Genomic DNA, 25,888 nt, shown 5'->3' with positions numbered 1-25,888 from the left:
GAGGTTGGATGTAATGAATTATGACCTAAATTAAGTAATAGAAATAACAGGAACAACATTAATTTAATATCTGAACACCAAAAGTTATTTTAAAGCAAGCCGATTGTTCTCTTCAGGGTCCATAACTGGACCCGGCATTATATTTAGAGGAAATAACTGAACCATTGAAGCAGCAGCTGATCACTGAAGAACAGCTGTTACTGATGTCTTTAAAAGTGCATTTACCCCATCTACTGGTGTACTGCTGTACACATTCATGCTGATCCCTGTCTTGTCTGACAGCTTTGACCACAGAACCCATTCATTATTAGTTTCTTCAGAAAAAAACATCTTTTAAAATCTATTTAAACTGACTGACACATACAGGTATGTGTCATTAAAATTATGTTTTCACATGTGTAAATGCAGCTAAATAACCTTTATTTGGTCAAATGAGGTATCTTTTAACAATGTATGAAAAGCAATGTTTTTGATAAAAAATACTTTTATTAGAGCTAGAAGATGCTTTACTGATATAAATACAAGTGAATTATTTCAACATTGTAGTTCCTGTCTTTATTAAAACCATGAAAGTCTTTAATGGCAATGCCGAATGAAGCAGATGCACATGGCGGAGAACGGACTGTTAATGAGCCAAGTCTCCCAAATGAGGCGTTGCAGAACTAGAACTAGGCCCCGTCAGTGATGCCTTCTAATCCAGAGGAAATGTGCTCCAAACCACACGGCGTTTTCACCACGACGTCTGACAGATTGCTTGTTGGAGATGAATAACACGCTCGATTTATACATTGCTGTGAGGGACAACATCTTCCTTCTGGACGAGCAAAAGAATTAAGGTTTACGCACACAAAAGCTTTGAAGTAACGGCATGTTAAACTAAAACAGATTCGCTAAGCTCCCGCAAAATAACGAGGCAAATGTTAATCAGGAAGCAGACGCCCCTTATCAAAAAGGTTCCTAAAGGAAGTGGGAATGAGACTGTTTCATTTATATTTGTCATTAAAAAAAAAGAACAATTGTTTACGTCTAATGTTCACATAAAACGGTAATGTGAGGTATGTCTAATGAGCTGGTACTTCACACTAAAGGGGTGTTTATTGAATAAATGTGCACTGTTCAAGATGATGAAAAGAAAGATTTCCTAAGATAAAAACAGTAGATCACAGTTCATTTCCTCTTCACTGTTTTCATTATGTTTTTTGACGCTTTGGCAACAGTCTGTCACAGACTCGTCCTGCGTCCTTTTCCTCCTCCGTCTGTAGATGGGTTTCTTGTCGGCCTCCTCCTTTAAACTACATCTCTGTTCTTGAGGTTGTAGGGCACCTTGTAAGCACTCGTAAAATCTATTTAAAATACATATAAATATAGCATTACTATCATATTAAAATACTTAAAGTCCCCCTGTGGTGAAAATCAAGTTTTTTTAATGTTGTTTATATGTCTATGTGGTGTTTTTAATATGCTTTAAGACAAGCCATGTGCAATTTCATTAGTCAGCAGCACCATTGCTGAGTATTTGCGGTGAACCAAAGACAGTCTCAAAAACGTAGTTTGAAATCACTGGTGTTTCTGACGTCACTATCGCTAATTTAAGTAAATGTAACTAATTCAAAATCTTGGATTAAAGTATAATTAATAATACTAAATTAACACTGGTACAGACCAAGGTGCCCTTTAAGACATTCATTTAAAGGTATAGCGGAGGATTTTCCCGAATTTTAGAAAAGAACCGCCCTCTCCACTTTTTGAAAAAATGCACATGCGCAACACTCTACCTGCTCCCGAAAGGGAACGCCTATTAAATGTGTGCACGAGAGAGCATGCACGAGCTAATCATAGCTTACATTAACTTTTACTAGCAGTGATTTTAAATGGATTTCTCCAAATAGCATGCCAAACTTTACCTGTCAAGTAGAAACTTCGCGACTGAGGCATCAGTGGGAAGCCCAACCTGTGTTTTGAGCGCACGCTATCGTGTGAATCGTGTGCATGAGCACGTACGACGGCCTTACGTAAACATATCACCAGAATGATTGACACTTAGGAGGACCAATAGTCTTGATGATCCACCCGGAAAAAGAAAATCCTCCGCTATACCTTTAATAATTCAACTATTTCAAACACCTAAATTGCATTAAATAGCATCAATTTAAATAAGAAAACTAGTGTGCAAACACAGAAGGAAACTCTGCTTACAATATACCTCTCTATTCTTTTAAGATTTTCTTCCATCTTCTGGTTCGCAACTCCGACGAGGAAATCAAGGTACTGGTCAGTGGTGAGGACGTTCCCCTTGTGGCTGAGAGGAACTTCAAGACAATGTGTGCTGCGTACCGCCTATACAACAAACACATTTCAAGGACATTTCAGTAGTATCTTTAATGCTGAAAAAGCACAAAGCACAGTTTGCATCTTACCATGATGATCTTGCCTTTCTTTCCCACAGTTATACCAGAATTCCTAAGGCCAGAGTTTATAGCAACAGTGTGCTGAGGAAGGAACAAACCATGAAAAGCAAGTTATTATTTTGTTCTCCTCTAAACATCCGGATGTCTCATTCTAATTCAGTGTGACGTTCACCAGTAGTTGTGCGTCGCCAAGCTCTTTACACTGAACGTGAAGGACAAAAGGCTCGAACTTGAAAGTGGCATCTCCAACAGACTTCTCCAGACCTGTGACCTGTTTCCGAAACACGCGAAGCTTTAATATCGAGGTCATTTCTTACTGTACATTTGTCAAATGTCTTTAATGCCGTATTTCTCACCACATCTTCTCTTTGGCACTTCTGATGAGTGACAAATAACCAGGAACAGTTTCGCTTTTGCACATCAGGGCAATCCGACACCTTAGATGAAAGCATACCACACAGTGACCAATACACAATACTAGTTATCATATAACCTTAAAATATTTTGATTTAAATGCTTGAATGTTTTGTAGACCAAAATAAATGTAGCCTGCCGTGTTTGTGCTACTTCATAGACTTGATGACTTTAATTTTACTCTAAACTGTGTGCCCAAAACTTTAATCGATAGAGTCTTATAAAAACCATATGGTGTGTGTTTTTGCTTAAAACAAGAAGAAGAAAAAAAGATCTGCCGAAAAAGGTAAGAAAAATAAAATCGTATTTTCCCTTTAATTAAGTTTTCCTTTGTGTTCAGCAGATACAAATAAACTCAGGTTTGGAACAACTTGAGGGTGAGTAAATGATGACAGAATGTTCATTTTTGTGAACTGTCCCTTTAAGATATTTAGTTAGAGATCAAATATCTGCCAATAGGTTAAAAAGGTACATATTCTTCAGAATATGGGTAACCAAACAGTTGTGGGGTACCACTGAAATACTATGGATGTCAATGGGGTTCATCAACTGTTTGGTTACTCATATTCTTTTGTGTTTAGCAGAAGAAATGAATTAATACAGGTTTGGAACAACTTGAGGGTGAGTAAATGGTAACAGAATTTTAGATTTTGGGTGAACTCTCCTCCTATTAAGTCATTTTGCTTCTCAAGTAAGTAAAGCATTCTTGGTTTAAGAATGTTTAGATATTTGTACTGGAAAGCAAGACAAAAAAAGTAAGAAAATCATTGTTTTGCCGTGTAGACATGAACAGTCAAAAACGTTTCCCAGGCTCACCCCGTCAAAAAGGATGATTCTTCCTGAGCAAGAGCTTGTCGTGAAGTACCGATCATGACTGTTAATAAAGGACACGATATGAGAGATGTCCTCATCCACACTGCCCTTCTTACTGAAATCACACTTATTAAGACACTGATTCTTCCATTGCTGAAATGTATCGCCCTCCATGTTTCAAGACTAATGATGTATTCGTTTTATCTTCTGCCGACCTTTAGAATAATATAATTAAGCAATGCCATCAGATTTTAAATTATTAATCTAGTTTGTTATAGATTTCCTATACCGCATGTGTCGTGTTTGTGTTTTGAGTGCGAGTGCACGGTCGGGTACGGTGGCCGGGATGTGCCCAATTTCATTTCATACGGAAGCCGAGTAAGCTGCATGCTGCTGCAACCTGCGTGGAAGGTGAACAGAGTAATAATGTGTCTTAATTTATGCCGTGCCGTTTTCTTTAGTTTCGCGACGCTGTGCATAGATATGTGTGCTATATGGAATATATGATCATTTCTATTCAGATGTACTAATTCATTGTTTGCTCTTTTTCAACAGTGCAGTATCCAGCCAAAGTTCAATCTGCTTTGCTAATCCATTTGTTTTGCAGAGGCTACTATGGCCACATCTAAATTAATGAGGGCTATCAGGGTGTCAGAGTTTGGAGCCCCTTCAGTTTTAAAACTCTGCACAGACCTGCCTGTGCCAAGTCCTCACCAGAAACAGGTGGGTCATCTCAAAACAATCTTGACTTTTTTTCTGATTACAGAATGTTTTGAATTCAGTTCAATTTTCTCCCATGAAACCTGATGGGAACACTGTTGTTTAATGTATTATTCTATTATATTAATTATTCTGTCAACCGCTTTTCAAAACACACACCTGGTCTGGCTAAAATCAATACATCATGCTATTTAAAGCTGCAGTCCGGAACTTAAATAAACACAAAATAAATCTTTGAGCAGGTAACCAGCCAGTGTTCAAAACTATCTGCTTGCCTTAGCTCGATTCAAAACGGTAAGCTTGTTGTAATAATGTTTTTAATTCCAGTGGTACTGGTGGATTTCTGCGAGAAATTCAAGCATGTCTTTGCGTCATTACGACACATCTGTACACATAAAGAAGGTGTCTCCACTGTCTCGGCTAGTTGGCTATATTGTGTGTGAGGATGTTGGAGGTGGAGATTTCATCCTTGCCGTGCCGAGGCACAACCCACGTAAAGTTGATAATTCCATAAACTGGACACAGCGACCCCATTGGATTCAACGGAGACAAGTGAAGTCAATTAGAAGCTTTCACTTCCTGATGGCTGAGCGTACTGCGCAGACTCAAACTGAGCTTGACGACGTAGATGTGACGTAAGCAACCCGTCTGTCTTCTAGTAGCTGTGCCAAGAGAAATCTGAATCATTCCCTTCCGAAACTTGCAGAGACGGAGAGTGTGAGTAGGAGGTGTCCACGAGCTAGGAGCAGGAGAAACTTTTAGTAGGTATTCTGATTAATTATTTTGTCATTTTGCCTCCACGTCCCCCCGATTGCCCGCAAGCTTCTCGTCCTGTCTATACGGTCATTTCTCTACTGTGCGACAGAGAGTCACGTGGTTATGACGCAATCGTTAGCCTATTTTTACAAAATCTGCTTCTACGGGGCCATAACGTAAGCTACGAGGTAATGGAGCCTTTTATACATTGTCGTGTTTCTTTAGAAATAAATAATGGACAAATGGAGTCTTTAAACGCCTCAGATGTAAAGTTATTCGCTGTCAAAGTGACGCCAAAATGAATGGGAGTCAATGGGATGCTAACAGCAGGTGGGGGTCTGCTAGCCAATGACGGCGCCCGGGGAAGCTTCAAAATAATATGAAACGCTGCCCCCCTGATAATTCCGTGAATAACTGCAATTGCAGATTTCGAACAGAGATGGCGACAAAGAGGAAAAACTACAGACTGCAGCTTTAATCATTTTTATTTAACTTCTTTCACACATACAATCCTGTATTAGCGATGACGCATGTAAAACAACCACGTGAAAAAAAAAAGTAAATGTAAATTATTAACTGTTTCAGTGTGATGGGGAGATCAGTTCAGCTTCTTCCTCTGAACCTTGACCATGAAGGAACGTTTTGCATGGTCTAAATACTAACTTTCAATATTGGGAGCACAGATTACATGCCATAATAAAGGGACAAACATTATTTTTGAATTGATTTATGTTATAAACTACTTATTTTGCTTCTTGCACACTTTTTAGACCTTGCACTAATGCTTAACCCAGGAAACAATTAAACAACTGTACCATTAAAGTATCCAAACCCATTAGACTATGTACACTGGTCAATGTTTATATGTTGAATCTGTGCATCAAATTAAGCGATTGTTGTGTGTCTCCAAAAGACTTTGATTAAACTTCTTGATTCATATTGATTACAAAAGTGTAAATCAAAAGTGTTCAAATCATTTTGCATTATGTGAAGCTATTGAATGATGTCTTTTATATGACGTTGCTTGAATATTTGAAGTGTGTTTCATGACTGAAAATTCAAAGGACATGTTGGTCATCATGTTTAGAGGATGACCTAGAAAACCCAGTTTCACCTTTTTTTCCACAAAGAATATTTATATACATTTACTTACTTAATCAGTAGCTATTATTGTTGTCTTTTCCAAAGAGCTGTGTAAACGCTTTCTGCACTTGTAGGTTCTGATTCGAGTCCATGCGTGTGGCGTAAACCCAGTGGACACGTACATCCGCTCTGGATCCTATGCTCGGAAACCCAGCTTACCCTATATTCCAGGATCAGACGTCTCTGGTGTGGTGGAAGCTGTCGGGGAGGATGTTCATCTCCTACGGGTCAACTTGTTACCCATCTTGCACGCTCACCACATGTTTACTTGTTTGCTTTGCATGGATTGCAATCTTTTCTGTTTTCACAGGCAGGTGACAGAGTCTTCGCCACAGGAACTGTGACGGGAGGATACGCTGAATATACTGTGGCCTCAGAGGACACGGTTCACAAGCTGCCTGATTCCCTAGACTACAAACAGGGTGCAGCTCTCGGAGTCCCATATTTCACTGCGTACCGGGCGCTAGTTCACAAGTAAGATGTTGTTATCAATGACTGTAAAAGACTGCATTGGGAGTTATGTAAACATAAAAGGCATACAAATGTTCTTTTGCTCTGAACAGGGCTCATGCCAAAGCAGGAGAGACGGTTCTTATCCATGGAGCCAGTGGTGGAGTAAGTTCAAAATTTCCCTTAACATTTCAAAAATGATTTGGATGAATTAGACTTGTAAAGTACATTATTCTCCTGATGTCTTGAATGAGTTGAGCTTGTATTTGCAGGTTGGCATTGCAGCGTGTCAGATGGCACGAGCGTTTGGCCTTACCGTTCTGGGAACAGCTGGGACATCCGAGGGGATGAAGCTGGTGCTCAGCAATGGAGCTCATCTAGCATTCAACCACCGAGAAAAAGACTACCTGGAGAAAATTAAGGTTTAGTTCTCTCTTATTTAAGTTTTACACAATATATTACAGAACACTGTTTGGGGTTGGTAAGGCTTTTTAAATGTTTTTTTTTTTTAAGTCTGCTCACCAAGGCTGCATTTGTTTGATCAAAAAAGATACAGTAAAAACAGCAATATTGTGAAATATTATTACAATTTAAAATGACAATTTATTCCTGTGATGCAAAGCTGAATGACTTCTGCCAGTCTTCAGTGTCACATGATCCTTCAGAAATCATTCTAATATGATGATTTGCTGCTCAAGAAACATTTCTTATTATTATCAATGTTGAAAACAGTTGTGTTACTTAAATTGTGGAAACAGTGATACATTTTTTTCAGGATTCTTTGATGAATTGGAAGTTCAAAAGAACGCAATTTATTTGAAATAGAAATCTTTGTTAGAGTTTATAAATGTCTTTACTGTCATTTTTGATTCATTTCTTAGTAAATTTATCTAGGTTACACTTTATTTCAATAGTTCACTTTAGACAGTCAACTACATGTCAGCTAACTCTCATTAGAGTATTAGTAAACTGTTAGGGTTCGGGTTAATAGAATAAGTTGACGTAGTTGCAAGCATCAAAATAAAGAGTTAGCAGATATTAAGCAGACAGTCTGCTAAAACTCTAATGCGAGTTAGCTGACATGCAGCTGCAAAGTAGAATGTCTAAAGTGAACTTTTAAAGTTTTAATGAAGTCTTAATAAAGTATATATTAAGCATATAAAAAACTTGCAGACTTTATACATTTGAATGGTAGTTTTAAGTCACAGTCTAATCTAACTTTATCATGAATTCTGTCTTCATGTCTGGAATATGCTTTCTATATAATAGCCTTCACAGAATAGAACATAAAAAAGCAAGTTTTTATAATGGCTGGTCTCCTGTGTTCAGGATGCTACCAATGGACAAGGCGTGAACGTGATCGTTGAGATGTTGTCCAACGTCAACCTCAGTAATGATCTTCAGTTGCTTGGCTTTGGTGGCAGAGTTATGGTAAGTACCTTGTGTTTGTTTCGCAAGTGTTTTTGTGCATACTGTCCAATTATGATATTGTTCTTTCTTTTTAGATTGTTGGCTCTAGAGGCCCTATTGAGATCAACCCCAGAGACACCATGATGAAAGAGACCAGCATCATTGGTGTGGCTTTGTACAATGCAACCAAGGTACACTGGGCTTCCTGTGCAGTTTCTTGCTTTCTGGTGTTTGTACTTATTATGAATTTACTCCTCACCTTTGACAAATCTTTTTCATGGTAAGATCCAGACTTTATCTGTGTTTTTCACAGACGGAAACATCAGAGTGCGCTGCGGCTCTTTTTGCAGGAATGGAGGCAGGCTGGTTGAAACCTGTCATTGGTCCACAATATTCACTTGATAAAGTGGCCCAGGCTCACGAAGACATCATCGGCAGTTCTGGAGCCAGCGGAAAGATGATTTTGATCATGTGAAATTAGTCAGGAAGTGGAAATCCTGAACTGTCTTAGCATTAACTGCCAAATTTGCTATATGAAATTTTCATGTATGAAACAAATTATAGAGACCATCACAAATGAAAACATTAGTTCAGCAAATGTTTTGAACAAATGGATTAAATTAAATTGAACAAATGGATAATAATGAATCATACTATAAATAACATGAATGGTATATTACACAAATAGACAGTAACAGGCCTAAAATTGTACACATTACTGATTTTAATCAATGTAAGAAAAAATTATGTGGACGTTAAAGATCTCAAAAATGAAGTTTATTACAGCATAGCAGTGGCAAAGTACACGAATCACCTTGGGTTCACCGGCGTCAAAATGAACCCCGGAACAACCAAATCTTAAACTTTTTATCCTGTTACAGTTTACCACTCGTAATGTAAATGAAGTTGCTCTTGTTGTAATAGCAGTGTTGTAATATGTTAATGAAGTTGAGACACCTTATTGTCTGAGATGGTTCTCTGTGTCCTGTTCTACAATTGACCATTTGCTCAGGATGTGATAAACCCAAATGGTAAAGAAACAATATAACTTGACTCCCTTCATCTCTATGATAATGAAGCCATTTTGGGGATGAGTTCATTCTAAAATATATTTTGGAGTGGAATCTGGGTCGAGGCAGACTACAATGTCTTACAATGATTAGTAGATGAAAACCAACACAGTAACCATTTGACTGCTGATTGGCTGGAAGTCTGTCTCTGTATATGACAGATGAAACGGTGTAAGGTGAACCTGTGTGTGTTCTTGGCTATCGGGCATCAGTGTTGGACACTGTACCACATTTCTGAGATCAGGTGACACGCTGGTTCAACGCATGCTCCATTTACACGTATCCATACACAACCACACTGCAGATCTCTGAGACACAGCGTGACTAGGACAGTGGAAACACTGATGAACTATTACTGAAGAGAGGTTTGCAAATGAACTTGTTTGGACTCGGGATATGGATATGAGCGTTTGACATTTTGCCTTCTCAAGTGTGGTAAGCAGAGAGAGTTTGTATATACTGAGCATGTAGTCAATTTATCAATAAAAATTCTCAAGAACTCGGCTTGAATGTGCCTGAGTGTAATCCAGGTTAGTATTTGACATAGACTTGTGTAGATATATCTGATAGCAATATTTGTGTACATTTTATGAACATAATACAGTATATGATATTATGAATTGGTACTGTATATACACTACCTTTTTTAACTTTTGGGGTCAGTTAGAAGACATTTATCAAATGTTTATTTTAAAAAAAAATGCTGTTATCCAGCTTTCTATTCATCAGAAAATCCTGAAGTAATATCATGGTTTCCACAAAAAAAAAAAAAAAAATAAGCAGCACAATTTTGAACATTAATAATAAAGAAAATGTTTCTTGAGCATCAAACGATTATTAGAATGATTTCTGAAGGATCATGTGACTCTGAAGACCTGAGTAATGATGCTAAAAATTCAGCTTTGCATCACGGAAATAAATTACATTTTACAATATATTAAAATAGAAAACGGTATTTTAAATTGTAATAATATTTCAAAATATTACAGTTATTCTTGTATTTTTGATCAAAAGCCTTGTTGAGCAAAAGAGACTTTAATAAACATTAAACAAAAATCTTACCAACTCTAAACTTTTTAATGCTTTTAGATTTTATATTATGAATTTATTTATTTTCTTTGTACTACATTTTGCCACCGAACAACAGCTCTATAGGGCTATATTTTGTGAAATATGATGTGAAGCAAGACATTTCCTTGAGGATGAGACATTTTATTGTACAGTTACAAAGAATATGTGGCAGGTGTTTCTCACACACTATATATAGAGCAGAATCACCTGCACAGAAGCAAACCGGGTGAAGATCATGCATGTTTTATAACTACACCTTCCTCATCTGCCTGACTGTCAGCGTCTCCAGGCAACAGAGGTCAGAGGAGCACAGCATCCAAAACACAGGACAACTAGTTATGACTGAGTACTATTACGAGTTGGGAAGGCTGACTGAATGTAGGTCTTGACTGATTCTGTTGTGCTTTTGTTGACAGGCTATTGCTTTTTGCTTCGTTATTGAGGATAAACGTTTTGGCCTGAATCAAGCTGATCGAAGGTCATGGACCACATAACCCATTTTGGAAGTCCAATACTGGCTTCAATCTGACTTCAATGGCAAATCATGAGAAGTATGTGCATAGTGATCCAAGTAGTCTCAGAGAGCTGATTCTTCATGTATTCTCCATTAAGATAAAATCTGTCAGATTAACATGAGGTGAACTCTTTGGTTCCTCTCAGGTATCTGCCTTCTACTGATGCTGACAATCACTCGAGTTCAGCTGTCGTCACTCTGCCCCGATTCCTGTTTGGTGTGTACTGAAGATGTCATCATCTGTCATAAACTCTCAAGAATCATTGGTAAGTAAATTATTATGCGGCTGAAGAACTTGAGTACTTAATTTAAAGGGATAGTTCACCCAAAAATGAATATTCTGTCATCATTTACCCTCCCTCGTCATTCCAAACCTGACTTTTTTTCTTCGGCGTAACATTAAAGAAGGTATATCCCAAAAGAATGTCCCAGTGTATTTTTGTCCATACAGTGAAAGTCAATGGGGACCAATAGTGTTTTTGGAGCCCATTGTATGAACAAAAAACAGTTCTTCAAAATTACTTATGAGGGTGAGTAAATGATGACAGATTAAAATGTTTTGGGTATATTATCCATTTAAGTACACCGAAGGCAGATGGAAATACATTTTTAACCCTAAAGCCTACTGTATCATATTTGATACGCAAACTCCTACGGTCTCTAAACGGTTGTACACAATCTACTACATGCCTTCTGTCATCTGATTGATATTTTATAACTTTGTAGAAAGTAAATGGCCTTTTAGTATAATTATAAAAACCTTCAGGTCGCTGCCTTTTTGCTGTGAAATCTTTACTGACTTTTATAAAGTAAGAAACATAAGAATATATTTTTGTTAGTAATATTTCAGAAATAAACACTAGTAGACTGAAGCAACTGTTTACTTGATTATCCATACATTTGAAAAATCAATGAGTATAATGACATATTAATCTGATATATTGAGTGACAATTGATATTTTTATGCATTTTATGCATAAGTAGTCTGCTATAAAGATCTAATTGATATACATTAAGCTTTTAGAATTTCATCATAGTTTCGTCCATATAAATATTAGCAACTGCACCAAATTGCATATTTTAGCTCGGTTTGGGCCTTGATGTTTTATGAGCTCCATATTCTCCTATATCATACAATATGAGCCATAAAAGAATGAATCAAAAATTATACTCAACATAAAAACTTTCTTTTTTATATTTTATCCAAATGTATATGTTGTCTGAAGGTTCAATAAACTGTTCCATTTTAACTAAATAGATTTTGACTACTATATTTCATATGTCAGGCTCTACAGGTTTAGCTTTGGATGGTTATAATTTTGTCTTCTTCATCATGTTCAGATGCACCAGGCTCTACTAAAGCTTTGATGCTCACTGATGGACTCATTGATTCTGTGGACAACATGGTTCTCTCTGATTTATCCAACATGAGTGTCCTGGCACTCAGCAACAATGCCATCTCCAGCATCAAGCAGAATGCGTTTCAGAACCTCACTTTCCTTTCGACACTGTCGCTGGACCACAACCGCATCTCCAGTCAAACCCTGGACGGCTCCACGTTCTCCTGGCTTCACAGATTGGAGACTCTCCAGCTTGGGAACAACAATCTGAAAGACATTGACGGCTCCTGGTTTCAAAACTCCAGTGCTTTAAAAACTCTTCAGCTAGAGGGGAACCTCTTTACAGTCTTGAACTCCACCACCTTTGCCCACGCGGACCTGAGGAACCTGGAAACGTTGGACTTGTCCGACAACCTCATCGTGTACATAGGCGGCGAGAGCTTCCGAGGACTGCCTCGTCTCCACAGCCTCGATCTGTCCCGAAATCATCTGCGCACCGCTCCGGATGCCTTCTCACACCTGTCGTGGCTCTCAGTGCTGAACCTCGAGCTGAACCGCTGGAGCTGTACGTGTGAGTTGAGAGAGCTGGCCTCGTTCCTCAACAGCTACATTCAGGCTCCTGAGAAAGTGTTGTACAATGGGCAGAGGATGGTGTGTGTGAACACAGATAACCCAGCTGTGCAGACTGTGCTGGAGCTGACTGACGCCAACTGTGTCTCGCCAAGCAGGAATATCACAGTGGAGGTTGTTGTGGCTAAAAGTAATAACACTTCCCAGCAATACATTAGAAATGTTGCTATTGCCATTGTGCTTTCATTTTTCGGTGAGTAGCCTATCTAAAGCTTGCAACATTCTGCCTATTTTAATTTATTCTATTAATTTGGTTCAGGTCTCTTAATTATTCAAATTGAATATTGAATTAATTATTCAAATATTCAAAATAAAGCAAATAAAGCAAAAATGATATTTTTGAAAAGAAAACATTTTGGCATAGCTATTTATTGCTTCTTAGAAAAAAAAAAACATTGAGAAACATTACTATTTTTAATGTTTTTGAAAGAAGTCTCTAATGCTCATCAATGCTGCATTTATGTGATCAAAAATACAGAAAAAAAATGTCATTTTGTGAAATATTATTACAATTTAATTAAAATAATGTTTTTCTATTTTAATATACTTTAAAATATAATTTATTTCTGTGATGCAAAGCTGAATTTTCAGCATCATTACTCCAGTCTTCAGAGTCACGTGATCCTTCAGAAATCATTCTAGTATGATGATTAATTATTAATGTTGGAAACATGAAATTATATCAGAGATGACCATTACAGACCCTCGTGACTGTGTGTCTTGGTTAATAAGTCCATTAATAAATATTTGATCATTTTAATACATTATAAGTTTAGTTCAGGTTGTGGTGCAACTGCTCAGAAACGTAATAGTATTTATGAATGAACAATTTAGGTAACAATTTACAGCAAGAGTTAATTGGTTAACATTAGTGAACTACATACATAAACTAATGAATGACAATAAACAATACTTCTACAGCATTTATAAACCTTAGTTAATGTAAATCTCAACATTTACTAATACATTTTTTTAAGATCAAAAGTTGTATCTGTTAACATTACTCAATGCACTGTGAACATGATCATTTTTATTAACTAACATTAAAAATGGTTAAATTCTGCAGGAATATTTTGCTTATTCGTGTTAATAAATGCCTTAATTAATTAATTAATTTGTTTATTTATTAATGAATACATACATTTTATAATAATTCATTAAATTAATTAATTTGTTAATTAATTTTAAAACTAATGTTAACAAATGAGACCTTATTGTAAAGTGTTACCATCATTTATGATATTATTTCATTAATTATTACTTTTTCACTGAAAACAAAATATTTTAAAAAATTATAATTTTGAATTACATTTTTTTTTAAATAATTAATACAAATGTTTCTACTCAGACATATTCACGTTGTAAGACGTGCATTTTTTTACTTATAATAGATTGATACATGGCAGTTTATTAATTAAACAGTTTTACAAATTAAAAAATATATAAATGATGAAGTTAACATGAATAAAACGAGAACAATAACTTTGTACATGTGTTTAAAACTATAAAATATTTTGCCTTTTATATATTTCATGGAATCACTTCATCGGTTCTGTTTTGAATTGTAGGAGGTGTTGGGATCACCCTGGGGATGATTGCCATTGCATACCACAAACTCAGTAAGAAATTGAAACTTGCTCAGGAGGAGTGTAGAGCTGAAGAAAGGCACACGTCCAGCCCGGAAACAACCCAGTGGAACTTCTGCGAAGGCAAGGACACTCTATCCATGAGCCATGCGCTCTACAACAGCAACTACAAATCCCATCAGCCCTGCGAGAGAGAAGACTCTCCTTATCTGGGATCAGACGCTCTGGAGAATCATTTCACCTGCCACAAGTGCAGCTCCACAGCCCTTGCCGTAGGAAAGCACAAAAGAGAGATTGTCCTGCATGGAGCCAGTCATGTGGGTGAACAGCTGGCGAATCAACGCCAACATAGAGGGAATGATCAACATTCTGTGTTGCAACAAAGGAGCAAAGGTAAACTGGCAAGCACACCATTTCTTTTGAAATGTTTTTTAATAACCTCTGCCTTAGCAGATACTTTGGAACAGACCCACAAATATAATCAGCTCCTGGCAAATTTTTCTTATAATTATAATTATATATTTTTAAAATATAAATGCAGCTATAGCTTCATGTTTTTAAAGACCCACTTACACTGTGAATTGAAAATATTACAAATTTGTGTACAATTTATTAACCAAGTATTACCAAAAAAACATAAAACTATGGGTGTCAATAGAATAATTATTAATGATTTATCTCATAATATCCCAGTATTTAGCAGTGTTATGTTAGTATTATTTATATACCATTATATTTCAATTAGTCTTTATTTTATGTTTTATTTTTTATATTTGATAAAACATTTTTTTATATATTTGTTATAATTTTGTTTTGTTTTTTGTCACTTTTGTCTTTTTTTATATCTTACTTTTATTTCAGTTTTAGTTCTTAAACTTCAGCTTTGTTTCAACAATTCTAAAAAAAGTAATCTAATAATTACAAATTATTTTATGTCAGTTTTATTTTAACTTTGAATTTAGACCGTTGTAAATTACATAAATGATTATAAAATATAAATCCACATAGATCTATACCAAGGCCCGGTTTCACAGACAGGGCTTAGATTAAGCCAGGATTAGGCCTTAGTTTAATTACAGCTTTTATAAATGTGCCTTAGAAAAAAAACATGATGTGCATCTTGAGACAAAACAATGGCACTGATATATTTTAAGATATGTCAGTGCAAGTTTCAGTTAAAACAACTCAATAATGCACTTTAGTCTGGGACTAGGTTTGACACCAGCCAAATATCTTTTGAATCGGGTCATTAAACAACCCCATAGTAACTGCATAGCAACACCTTGGCAACCATTCAGTGGGGGAATCTAGTTTATTTAGTTTTTATATCACTACATTCACTCTCAAATTTTAAAAAGTCTTAAAGGGATACTCCACTTTTTTCAGAAATAAGCTCATTTTACATCTCCCCCAGAGTTAAACAGATGAGTTTTACCGTTTTAGAATCCATTCAGCCGAACTCCGGGTCTGACGGTACCACTTTTAGCATAGCTTAGCACAGATCATTGATTCTGATGAGTCCAGTAGCATTTCTTTCAAAATGACCAAAGAGTTTCAATATTTTTCCTATTTAAAACTTGACTCTTCTGTAGTTAAACCGTGTACTAAGATCGACGGAAAATGAAAAGTTGCGATTTTCTAAGCCTATATGGCTAGGAACTACTCTCATTCCAGCGTAATAATCAAGGAACTGTGCGGCTGTACCATGAGTGCAACAGACGTAATGATATGACGCAGCGCCTGAAAATAGTCCCCAGCTCGGTAACTTCTTCCAACGTGACCGGGACTAAGTTTGTCTAACCTATTAGACCTATTTTCAGGCGCTGCGTCATATCATTACGCCTGCTGCACTCATGGTACAGCCGCACAGTTCCTTGATTATTACGCCGGAATGAGAGTAGTTCCTAGTCATATAGGCTTAGAAAATCGCAACTTTTCATTTTCCGTCGATCTTAGTACACGGTTTAACTACAGAAGAGTCAAGTTTTAAATAGGAAAAATATTGAAACTCTTTGGTCATTTTGAAAGAAATGCTACTGGACTCATCAGAATCAATGATCTGTGCTAAGCTATGCTAAAAGTGGTACCGTCAGACCCGGAGTTCGGCTGAATGGATTCTAAAACGGTAAAACTCAACTGTTTAACTCTGGGGGAGATGTAAAATGAGCATATTTCCGAAAAAAGTGGAGTATCCCTTTAAAATATTTCTTTGTTTTATTCACAGACACAAGTGGACGGGCACACAATGAGAGCAGGCCAAGAGTTCCAACTTCTTCCCAACGTCGTGGGGGTTCAAACGACATCTCAGCTGTCAGAATACGCCAGCTGGCCCTTAGTAATCATTTCTCAGCCCTCCAGAGAGGCACATTCAGACCCCCGGACCAAATCCACAATGAAGCAACTCAAGGAAATCACTCACTGCTGAAACACCAGGCCGAGGGCGTTGGCGCTCGGCCGATTTACCAAACCATCAGCTGTCTGCACTGTCACCAGACTTATGAATACAGACAAGCTGGAAGTAACAAACAGAACTTTCCATTTACAAATCACTCGCAGAACACTGGAGCACAAATGTATGACACTATGCTATACAGAGACATCTTGGGTTATGACAAGTCAACCGCTGGGAGATGTGGTGAGAGTCAAGCTAGTGAGTTGGGGTTTAAGTTAGCTTCTCAACGGAGCGTCACTTTTGATCTAGCTGGGCCCGAGGAACGTGTCCTCCCCACAATGGCTGACAGACACAGAAAAGAGAGTAGGATAAAAAGCTCTAAAAAATCTGCACCGAAAATCCCCCGAAAGCTGGGTAGGACTAAGAGCAGCACACGAGGACAATTAAAGACCCAGAAAACCAGAGGACGAGCAAAGAGGACACTGAAAGTTAAATTAAATTTAAACCCCCTTCGAAAAAACAGAGTTCATCCAAAGTCCATTGGAGAAGAAAATAATGAAGACAAGATGTCCAAAAAGGCAAAGAAGGAAAAACTGCGAAGCAAAAAGGACAAAAAAGATCTCCAGAGAAAAGACAAAACTAGCAAAAAATCTAAAGATAACGTTGAAGGATCAGGAAATGAGGAAGAGGAAGGCAACTCCAAAATGAAACGCGCTAAAAAAGGAAACGAGGACTCAACGTCCATGTCTAAGGATACAGATGAAGTCACTAAAGAAAGAGGACAAGAGCAACAAAGCTGTATTCCTGTTGAGGGGGAAACTCTGTTAGAGACTGTCCTCAGCAGTAGAGCTGAAGCTCAAATGGCATCAACACTCAGTTTAACTCTTCCAGATGAACACAACAGTCTCACGGCTCCATCGGACCCTGGCGTTCTGGATGCCGCTGACACTCAGCATCTATCCAATCCAAACACTGAACTCCCTGTGAGTGAGTCCGCTGCTTCACAGGATGTGGTGGATCAGTCCAATAGTTCAGACCTGATGAGCTCTGCCGCAGCTGTCATCCAAGAATATGTGTCTTCAGCCGAAGGCTCACCAAAGAGGAAGTTAAGACTCATTCTTCCTGAAAAAACCTCCAACAGGCCACAAACGGCACTAGATAAGAAAATCAGATAGCGTTATTCTTTTCTGATAATGTAGCACAGATAACATGCACTGCTGAGATCATAGTAGCTATAAATTACTGATATACATATCGACTTTTATAATGTGCAGTCTTATTTTATTTAAATGATTTATATTTTATTATACACTGAAAATGTTGTATCCTTGACAATCCTTGTTTACTTTTTAACAATTTTCACTCTGAAAATGCTAGTAAATTCCACAAATAATTACAAAAAATGGCAAGTAACACGTTATTATTTTCTTATAAAACATACTCCAATAATTAGTTTTATTTACAAGTTTTTAATTTTTCTGTTACAAAATAAGTATGAGTTTGTTGTTTAATGTATGCATAGAGTTAATGATCACTTCGTTTAACCAAAGAAAGTAAAAAAAAAAAACATTCCACAGTCATTTTCTTGCAAACAAGATGACAAGAATACAAAGTGCGCCGCCATTTTATGGTCTGCAATTAAAAGGCAGTTTGGACCTTAGAAAAGAAAACATGATACTCTGGGAGAGTCATTGTGCAGCTTATGCACGTTGAGTGAACATTTAAAGGTCTGATACTGCAAAACGATGGACGACAAAGAAGAAAAGAACTGCAACAATGAGGAGGAGGATGAAGAGGGAGAAAGAATAGAACCAAAGAAAATTCTGGGGATCTTTACAAGAGAACAGTTCATCATGTTATGTGTTGGAATCGGTCTGATTGCACTTCTTCTCATCATTATTTTAACTTCAGTATTTGTGATCAGGAGATCAGGTATGAAGGCTCTTCATAGTACATAACATTGAATATTGATTGATGTAGAGTTCAGAATGTGTCCATATGCAACACCATTTATCAGGTACATAATTATGAAACGGTGTGCATTATGAATTTGAGAGAAAACAAGACTGATTTGTCTATGTTGTTCAATTTGTGGATACTGCTTGTGCATGATCTCAGATGCTTCAGTCGACGTGGACATGGAGCCTTTCCCAACTGGTGGAGACATGCTTGACTATCTTCTCCAAACTGGAGAGATTCGGGAGAAAGATGGTCTTTATGCAACATGGTATCACTCAGCCAACAATAAGTCTGAGATGAACAAGGCCTTGAACAGTAAGAGTTATCTGCTGTTTTATCTTAACACCTTTGTTCAAGGTTGCGCTTCTGTCCATTCAGTTATCAGTTACATAATAATAATAATAATAATGAAACATATTTCTGTAAACTTATATCTATTCACAAAATGGAACATATGACTGCCCAAACTGGACATTTTCATACAAAGGTGGACACCTATTAGTATATAAATTGAGGCATTGAGGGTGAACTGATCGGTGTGAAACTTTTACTTATTCCCTGTTGTATAAAATTTCATTTTACTATTGTATAGTGTATTATGTATTTTCTTTTTTCTATTTCTGTATCTCTTTTATTTGGGCCACTGTTGTTGTGACCCTGGACCATAAAACCAGTCACAAGGGTCATTTTTTTTTAATTGAGATTTATGCATCATCTGAAAGCTGAATAAATAAGCTTTTCGTTGATGTATGGTTTGTTAGGATAGGACAATATTTGTCCGAGATACAACTATTGAAAATCTGAATTCTGAGTGAGCAAACAAATCTAAACATTGAGAAAATCTCCTTTAAAGTTGTTAATTTATGTTGGCGATTGTGCTGCATTCACTCACACAAATACATTTTTAATATATTTACGGTAGGAAATTTACAAAATATCTTCATGGAACATGATCTTTACTTAATATCCTAATGATTTTTGGCATAAAAGAAAAATCGATAATTTTGATCCATTCAATGTATTGTTGGAGATTGCCACTAATATACCCGTGTGACATGTGACTGGTTTTGTGGTCCAGGGTCACAATTAATGTTTAGTTCATTGTTCAAATTTGTTCAAATGTATACAATTATATTTAAAAAAAACATTCTGTGAAATGTAGTGTAAGATATGATATATACACAATCTATGTTAAGAGCTCTGATAGTGATAACAAACTGGTGACGGTGTAATTAAATACCTTAAAAACGTTGTTTGTACATTACAGGTGATGTATTGATCCTGGAGGCTGATATAAATGTACAAGGCCATAATACAGCCAATGAAACCAACATTCCCATCATGGCCCATCCACCGGACATATACAGTGACAACACTCTGGAGGAGTGGCTGGATGCTGTACTCAAATCAAAGAAAGGTGAATAACATGGAACATTAGTATCTGATTTAATAGTCAGAAGACATGGTGAGCATTGCTTTGTTGTGTTCATCCTTCATTAGGGATAAAGCTGGATTTTAAGAGCATTAATGCTGTGGAGCCCTCATTGGATCTGCTGAGAGAGAAAAGCCAAATGGGCATCAACCGCCCAGTGTGGATAAATGCAGATATTCTTCCTGGTCCTAATGTTCCTGATTTCTGGCCAGTGGTCAATGCTTCTGAGTAAGAATGTATTAAATATCTAATTTCATTTGTAACACTTGAATGCAGTTCAGTTTACTTTGTGATTTAGAAGCTCTGTAAAACTTGGATTTTTTTCAACACAATGTTAACGTCCCATCGGGTAATCGGAAATAGTTCTATGCACACTTGCGGTCTTCAAGCCCACTTGAACACTTGGGCCAAATACAGGAAATACAGTGGGTACGGAAAGTATTCAGACCCCCTTAAATTTTTCACTCTTTGTTATATTGCAGCCATTTGCTAAAATCATTTAAGTTTTTTTTTTTTCTCATTATTGTACACACAGCACCCCATATTGACAGAAAAACACAGAATTGTTGACATTTTTGCACATTTATTAAAAAAGAAAAACTGAAATATCACATGGTCCTAAGTATTCAGACCCTTTGCTCAGTATTTAGTAGAAGCACCCTTTTGATCTAATACAGCCATGAGTCTTTTTGGGAAAGATGCAACAAGTTTTTCACACCTGGATTTGGGTATCCTCTGCCATTCCTCCTTGCAGATCCTCTCCAGTTCTGTCAGGTTGAATGGTAAACGTTGGTGGACAGCCATTTTCAAGTCTCTCCAGAGATGCTCAATTGGGTTTAAGTCAGGGCTCTGGCTGGGCCATTCAAGAACAGTCACAGAGTTGTTGTGAAGCCACTCCTTCGTTATTTTAGCTGTGTGCTTAGGGTCATTGTCTTGTTGGAAGGTGAACCTTCAGCCCAGTCTGAGGTCCAGAGCACTCTGGAGAAGGTTTTCGTCCAGGAAATCCCTGTACTTGGCCGCATTCATCTTTCCCTCGATTGCAACCAGTCGTCCTGTCCCTGCAGCTGAAAAACACCCCCACAGCATGATGCTGCCACCACCATGCTTCACTGTTGAGACTGTATTGGACAGGTGATGAGCAGTGCCTGGTTTTCTCCACACATGCCGCTTAGAATTAAGGCCAAAAAGTTCTATCTTGGTCTCATCAGACCAGAGAATCTTATTTATCACCATCTTGGAGTCCTTCAGGTGTGCTTTCATGTGTCTTGCACTGAGGAGAGGCTTCCGTCGAGCCACTCTGCCATAAAGCCCCGACTGGTGGATGGCTGCAGTGATGGTTGACTTACTACAACTTTCTCCCATCTCCCGACTGCATCTCTGGAGCTCAGCCACAGTGATCTTTGGGTTCTTCTTTACCTCTCTCACCAAGGCTCTTCTCCCCCGATAGCTCAGTTTGGCCGGACGGCCAGCTCTAGGAAGGGTTCTGGTCGTCCCAAACGTCTTCCATTTAAGGATTATGGAGGCCACTGTGCTCTTAGGAACCTTAAGTGCAGCAGAAATTTTTTTGTAACCTTGGCCAGATCTGTGCCTTGCCACAATTCTGTCTCTGAGCTCTTCAGGCAGTTCCTTTGACCTCATGATTCTCATTTGCTCTGACATGCACTGTGAGCTGTAAGGTCTTATATAGACAGGTGTGTGGCTTTCCTAATCAAGTCCAATCAGTATAATCAAACACAGCTGGACTCAAATGAAGGTGTAGAACCATCTCAAGGATGATCAGAAGAAATGGACAGCACCTGAGTTAAATATATGAGTGTCACAGCAAAGGGTCTGAATACTTAGGACCATGTGATATTTCAGTTTTTCTTTTTTAATAAATGTGCAAAAATGTCAACAATTCTGTGTTTTTCTGTCAGTGTGGGGTGCTGTGTGTACAATAATGAGGGAAAAAATGAACTTAAATGATTTTAGCAAATGGCTGCAATATAACAAAGAGTGAAAAATGTAAGGGGGTCTGAATACTTTCCGTACCCACTGTACGTCATGTAAGTAGACAAAGACTACAAGTACTACCGGGACAGGTCCTCTGTAATGGTTATTTTTAGATTTTATTTTTATAACCAAAACATGACTGTTACCAGAACATTCTGGAGACCAGAAATTGTTTGCTTGGGTAGTGGTGTTTTGTTCCTGAATGAAATAGTGTGTTTGAATGAGTTTGGATGAGTGAATAATTCAATGACTCACTCATAAAAACAGGCAGCTGTTTCTTCCTGGATGAATCTGTGTATTGGAACAAACTGGTTGAATGAAGGGTTTGATAAACAGCTTAATTCACTCATATAGACAGTCACTTATCGCCATCTACTGGCGTGACTACATAACATACAGAAAGAGTCAGTGAAAAATCCCCACTGAGTCTGAAACCTGCAAACACAGGCAAGTGGAGTGATACAAAGAGTGGCAAAACAACTTAGACTATTTGGAATGATATTCTGAACATCATAACTAATTCTCTGACCTGTTGATTGCTTAATGTTGTTTTTCAGTTGCTGACCTTTTTTTACTTTTATTACAAGGTTTTTTGAGCTCATTCAGCTGAAATTTCCTGACGTCACCATCTCTCCAGGATGGAAGGTTCTTTATCTTTCCTTCCTCCCCAATGTGACATACACGCGCAGTATGGTGGAGCAGATGTACTCTACTGTAAGACACCTCCCTCAGAAAATCACCTTTCCTGTCCATGCTTTGATGGTCAAGAATGGGTGGCCACACCTGAGCTGGCTGCTCAGCCAATCTTCAAGGTAACTCAGTTACTTCAGTCGTTTAAGTTAAAAAAATGATGATGATGATGATGATGTTTATACTGTGTCTTGATTCTGATACAGGTTTAGTTTAACACTGTGGCAAGGAAAGGAGAACCCCACTGTGAATGATCTTCTCTTCATCAGAGACAACAGCAACCCTCAGCGCATCTATTATGACATCTATGAGCCTGTGCTCTCACAGTTCAAAGAAGCTGCAAGTGAGTGACTTCATGGTTTTGAATATTACACCTTAGATAGTGTATAGCGATGCACAATATATGGTAGCAAATTGGTTATCTGCCGATATTAGAGCTGTTTTTAACTTTGCCATCATCTAAGTCTCTTAAAAATAAAAGTCCTTTATTGGCATCTGTGGTTCCATGAAGAACCATTACATCCATTTAATCTTTCAATTACACAAAAAGGTTAATATATATTGGAAAAATGTTCTTTAGATTATTATAATGTTCTTCACACTAAGAAAAACATTGTTCACTTAAGAACTGATCACTGAATGATTTTTTGAGGAACCCAAAATGGTTCTTCGATGGCATCATTGCGAAAACCCCCTGTTGAAACTATTATTTTTAAAGGGGTCCTATTATACTTTTTCACTTTTTCAACTTTAGTTAGTGTATGTTGCTGTTTGAGCATAAAAAGATCTGCAAGGTTACAAAGCTCAAAATCTACTCTAAAGGGAGATATTTTATTTAACATAATCCACTTTTCAAGAACTACAACGAACAGCTCGTTTGGACTACAGCGTGATTTTCCCGGGCTTGATGAAGTCCTAATGTTCCTCATTTAAATAATTCCCGCCCACGGAATACGCAGAAAAGAGGACAAGGCCTGGATTAGCTGTTGCTATGTCAAAGAGACCCTGGTTTTTCCACAACTCATTTGTTTGACCTTCCTAAGGCTGATGAACTTAGAATGGGTAAATTTATATTAAATACTGTTCCTGAACATTATAATCCCGATGTTTATCTGTGCGCACACATTTTAGCAAAGAACAGGTTTCAGAACCACAATGCAGGATACACAAAAGCTTCTCCGGAAATGGAGCAGTTTCCACTTTGTCGGGAACATCTTTTGTTTGTGGATGAAAACTTGTAAGCATGACTTATTATTTGTAGTTCCATTTTCTAATAACAGTTCTAAGTTTTATGTTGTGCAAGTCAACATTAGAGTTGATGTGTTGTTCACTGTAACTTTTGTAAGCTCTCGCTTTTGTAAGGCTGTTCACCGCCCCTTAGGAAAATTAATCGTGTTTTTGTGATCGATTACTGTTTGTATAACCATAACTTTCTGACAAATATCATGAATAAATGGTGGATAACATCATGCCTATAATGTACAAGACAAACCACTCTGAAACGTCCTGTGAAATCTGTGTTTGCAAATTCCGTTCATGAAATCCGTTCTGGATGCTCCTCTTGTTTGTTAACATTGTCAGGGTCTGAATCAGGTTTGAAATTGGTGTCATTCTTTACATTTACTAGCGCAGAACTCGCGGTTATGGAGGGGCGGGACATTTCCCGAACACACGCTAAGCGCTGCCAATCACAACACACTGGTCCAGCTAACCAATCACAGCACATTTCGTATTTCTTAAGGACAGGCTTCATCGAAACAGGAACTAAACAACACGTTCGGGACAGACTGGGGATAGAGAGACTGTAATAATGTAAAATATGTGAAAAATAATGTGTGTGTTTTTTTTAACAATCAAGTATGAAAGCTTATTCTAGTACATCCCAAAAACAAAATCCAGACTTCGTAAAAGGGCATAATAGGACCCCTTTAAAAGTGAAAGGTCACATTTATCATTGGCTTTTCATGAAAATTCACCATGTTGACCAACAGAAAGCTGCTTGGTTTGAAATTGACTTGTGAGCCTTACACTATTGACAGTAAATAATTTTTTTTGCAGTAAAACTTTCGCTGAAATTTCGCAGTTGTGACCATGCCTGCATACTCATCTAAAATTCATCTTTAAAAACACTAATCATTTAAAAACACTTCTAAATGAAATCTTTAGCAAATTCCAAAATGAAAATTAAGTTTTAATATTGTACATTGTAATGATTGGATGCCAAAACTTCCTTGGAGTCTACTATTTAAAATTATTGATTTTATTTGTGTTTTATTTTTAATTTATTTAGACAGAATAGTATAGAATTGTATTGATTTATTGGTTATAGCCCATAACATGAAAATAATTGTAATAATATTTATTTCCTTATTATTATTATTGATATTTTTCGCTTCTCAGTTTTGTCCATAATTGTAATAATGATGCATCCCTAATTGTGTATATTAGTAACACAGGCGTTTTGATTTCTCAGAGCTGAAAAACAGACCCAGAAGATTCTATCCAGGTGGAGACATAGTTGACTATTTCAGGCCGGTGAATGGTGATGGACTCAACATCCAGTGGGACACAGTGACTGATAAAGATTCTTTGCTATCTTTGCTTGAAGGTGTGAATTTAACTACTTTAGATGGATAGATATTGTGGAAATGCATAGATCTTTATAAATTGGTAATGCAAGAATACATTTTTTTGCAGATAGCCCTGGAGGAATGCTGGTGATCCCAGTATTATCTAGGGTAGGTCAACCAAACATTCCTGTCGTTCAGGGTTCCCAACCTGAGCTTCCTCTTCAGGACTGTCTGGAGCTTATTCTTGCTTCTAAGAAGCCGTGGGGACTCTACTTAAGGATAAAGTCCCAGAATCATCTGAGCCCCTCGCTGGAGCTCCTTCGTCGGGCCTATGACAGAGACCTGCTGCACCACCCCACCTGGGTTAACATGGACGTAGCCCACGGAGCTTTCAATATCCACGGCTATGTGATGGGAAAAGAGTTCTTGAGAACCATTGATCAAATCTTTCCTTATGTGACTCTGGCTCCAGGTTGGCCTAAAGAGGTTCTCAATGAAGGCTACACACCAGAACTGGTGGAGGACATG

The 25,888-nt window shown here is 37.5% G+C and overlaps 4 protein-coding genes across 6 annotated transcripts; 3 read left to right on the top strand and 1 right to left on the bottom strand.

The window, feature by feature from the left end:
* Positions 1-400: 400 nt before the first annotated feature.
* tyw3 (tRNA-yW synthesizing protein 3 homolog) lies at positions 401-3,971 on the bottom strand. The gene is made up of 6 exons (XM_084412576.1): positions 3,639-3,971; positions 2,765-2,845; positions 2,581-2,679; positions 2,418-2,489; positions 2,204-2,337; positions 401-1,343 (listed from the first exon to the last, which is right to left on the bottom strand). Exons 1-6 carry the CDS (start codon positions 3,807-3,809, stop codon positions 1,142-1,144), a joined length of 759 nt encoding a protein of 252 aa, XP_084268702.1. The 5' UTR covers positions 3,810-3,971; the 3' UTR covers positions 401-1,141.
* Positions 3,948-9,688, top strand: cryz (crystallin, zeta (quinone reductase)). 3 transcript variants are annotated; one of them, XM_084412573.1, is made up of 9 exons: positions 3,948-4,046; positions 4,191-4,358; positions 6,329-6,481; positions 6,565-6,728; positions 6,818-6,869; positions 6,977-7,126; positions 8,034-8,135; positions 8,210-8,305; positions 8,428-9,688. In XM_084412573.1, exons 2-9 carry the CDS (start codon positions 4,251-4,253, stop codon positions 8,587-8,589), a joined length of 987 nt encoding a protein of 328 aa, XP_084268699.1. In that variant the 5' UTR covers positions 3,948-4,046; positions 4,191-4,250; the 3' UTR covers positions 8,590-9,688. The 3 variants fall into 3 exon arrangements, with proteins under 3 accessions (XP_084268699.1, XP_084268700.1, XP_084268701.1); XM_084412574.1 differs by having other exon boundaries at positions 4,001-4,046; positions 4,196-4,358; XM_084412575.1 differs by having other exon boundaries at positions 4,007-4,046; positions 4,243-4,358.
* An 806-nt stretch (positions 9,689-10,494) lies between these two features.
* On the top strand, positions 10,495-18,066 carry lrrc53 (leucine rich repeat containing 53; the record flags this gene model as incomplete). Its single annotated transcript, XM_084412055.1, has 5 exons — positions 10,495-10,633; positions 10,916-11,035; positions 12,111-12,932; positions 14,308-14,718; positions 16,550-18,066. The coding sequence occupies 5 exons, from the start codon at positions 10,495-10,497 to the stop codon at positions 17,890-17,892; spliced, it is 2,835 nt and encodes a 944-aa protein (XP_084268181.1). The 3' UTR covers positions 17,893-18,066.
* Positions 18,067-18,203: 137 nt separating this feature from the next.
* On the top strand, positions 18,204-25,888 carry fam151a (family with sequence similarity 151 member A; the record flags this gene model as incomplete). Its single annotated transcript, XM_084412054.1, has 8 exons — positions 18,204-18,649; positions 18,836-18,991; positions 19,944-20,093; positions 20,177-20,336; positions 22,688-22,912; positions 22,997-23,133; positions 25,264-25,398; positions 25,488-25,888. Coding segments are annotated over exons 1-8 (1,551 nt in total), but the record flags the coding sequence as incomplete, so codon positions are not given.

Source organism: Rutilus rutilus, assembly GCF_951802725.1.
Source record: "Rutilus rutilus genome assembly, chromosome: 6".
NCBI classification, from domain to species: domain Eukaryota; kingdom Metazoa; phylum Chordata; class Actinopteri; order Cypriniformes; family Leuciscidae; genus Rutilus; species Rutilus rutilus.
The sequence above is the reverse complement of the archived record's forward strand: the minus strand, read 5'-3'. Positions and strand labels throughout refer to the sequence as shown.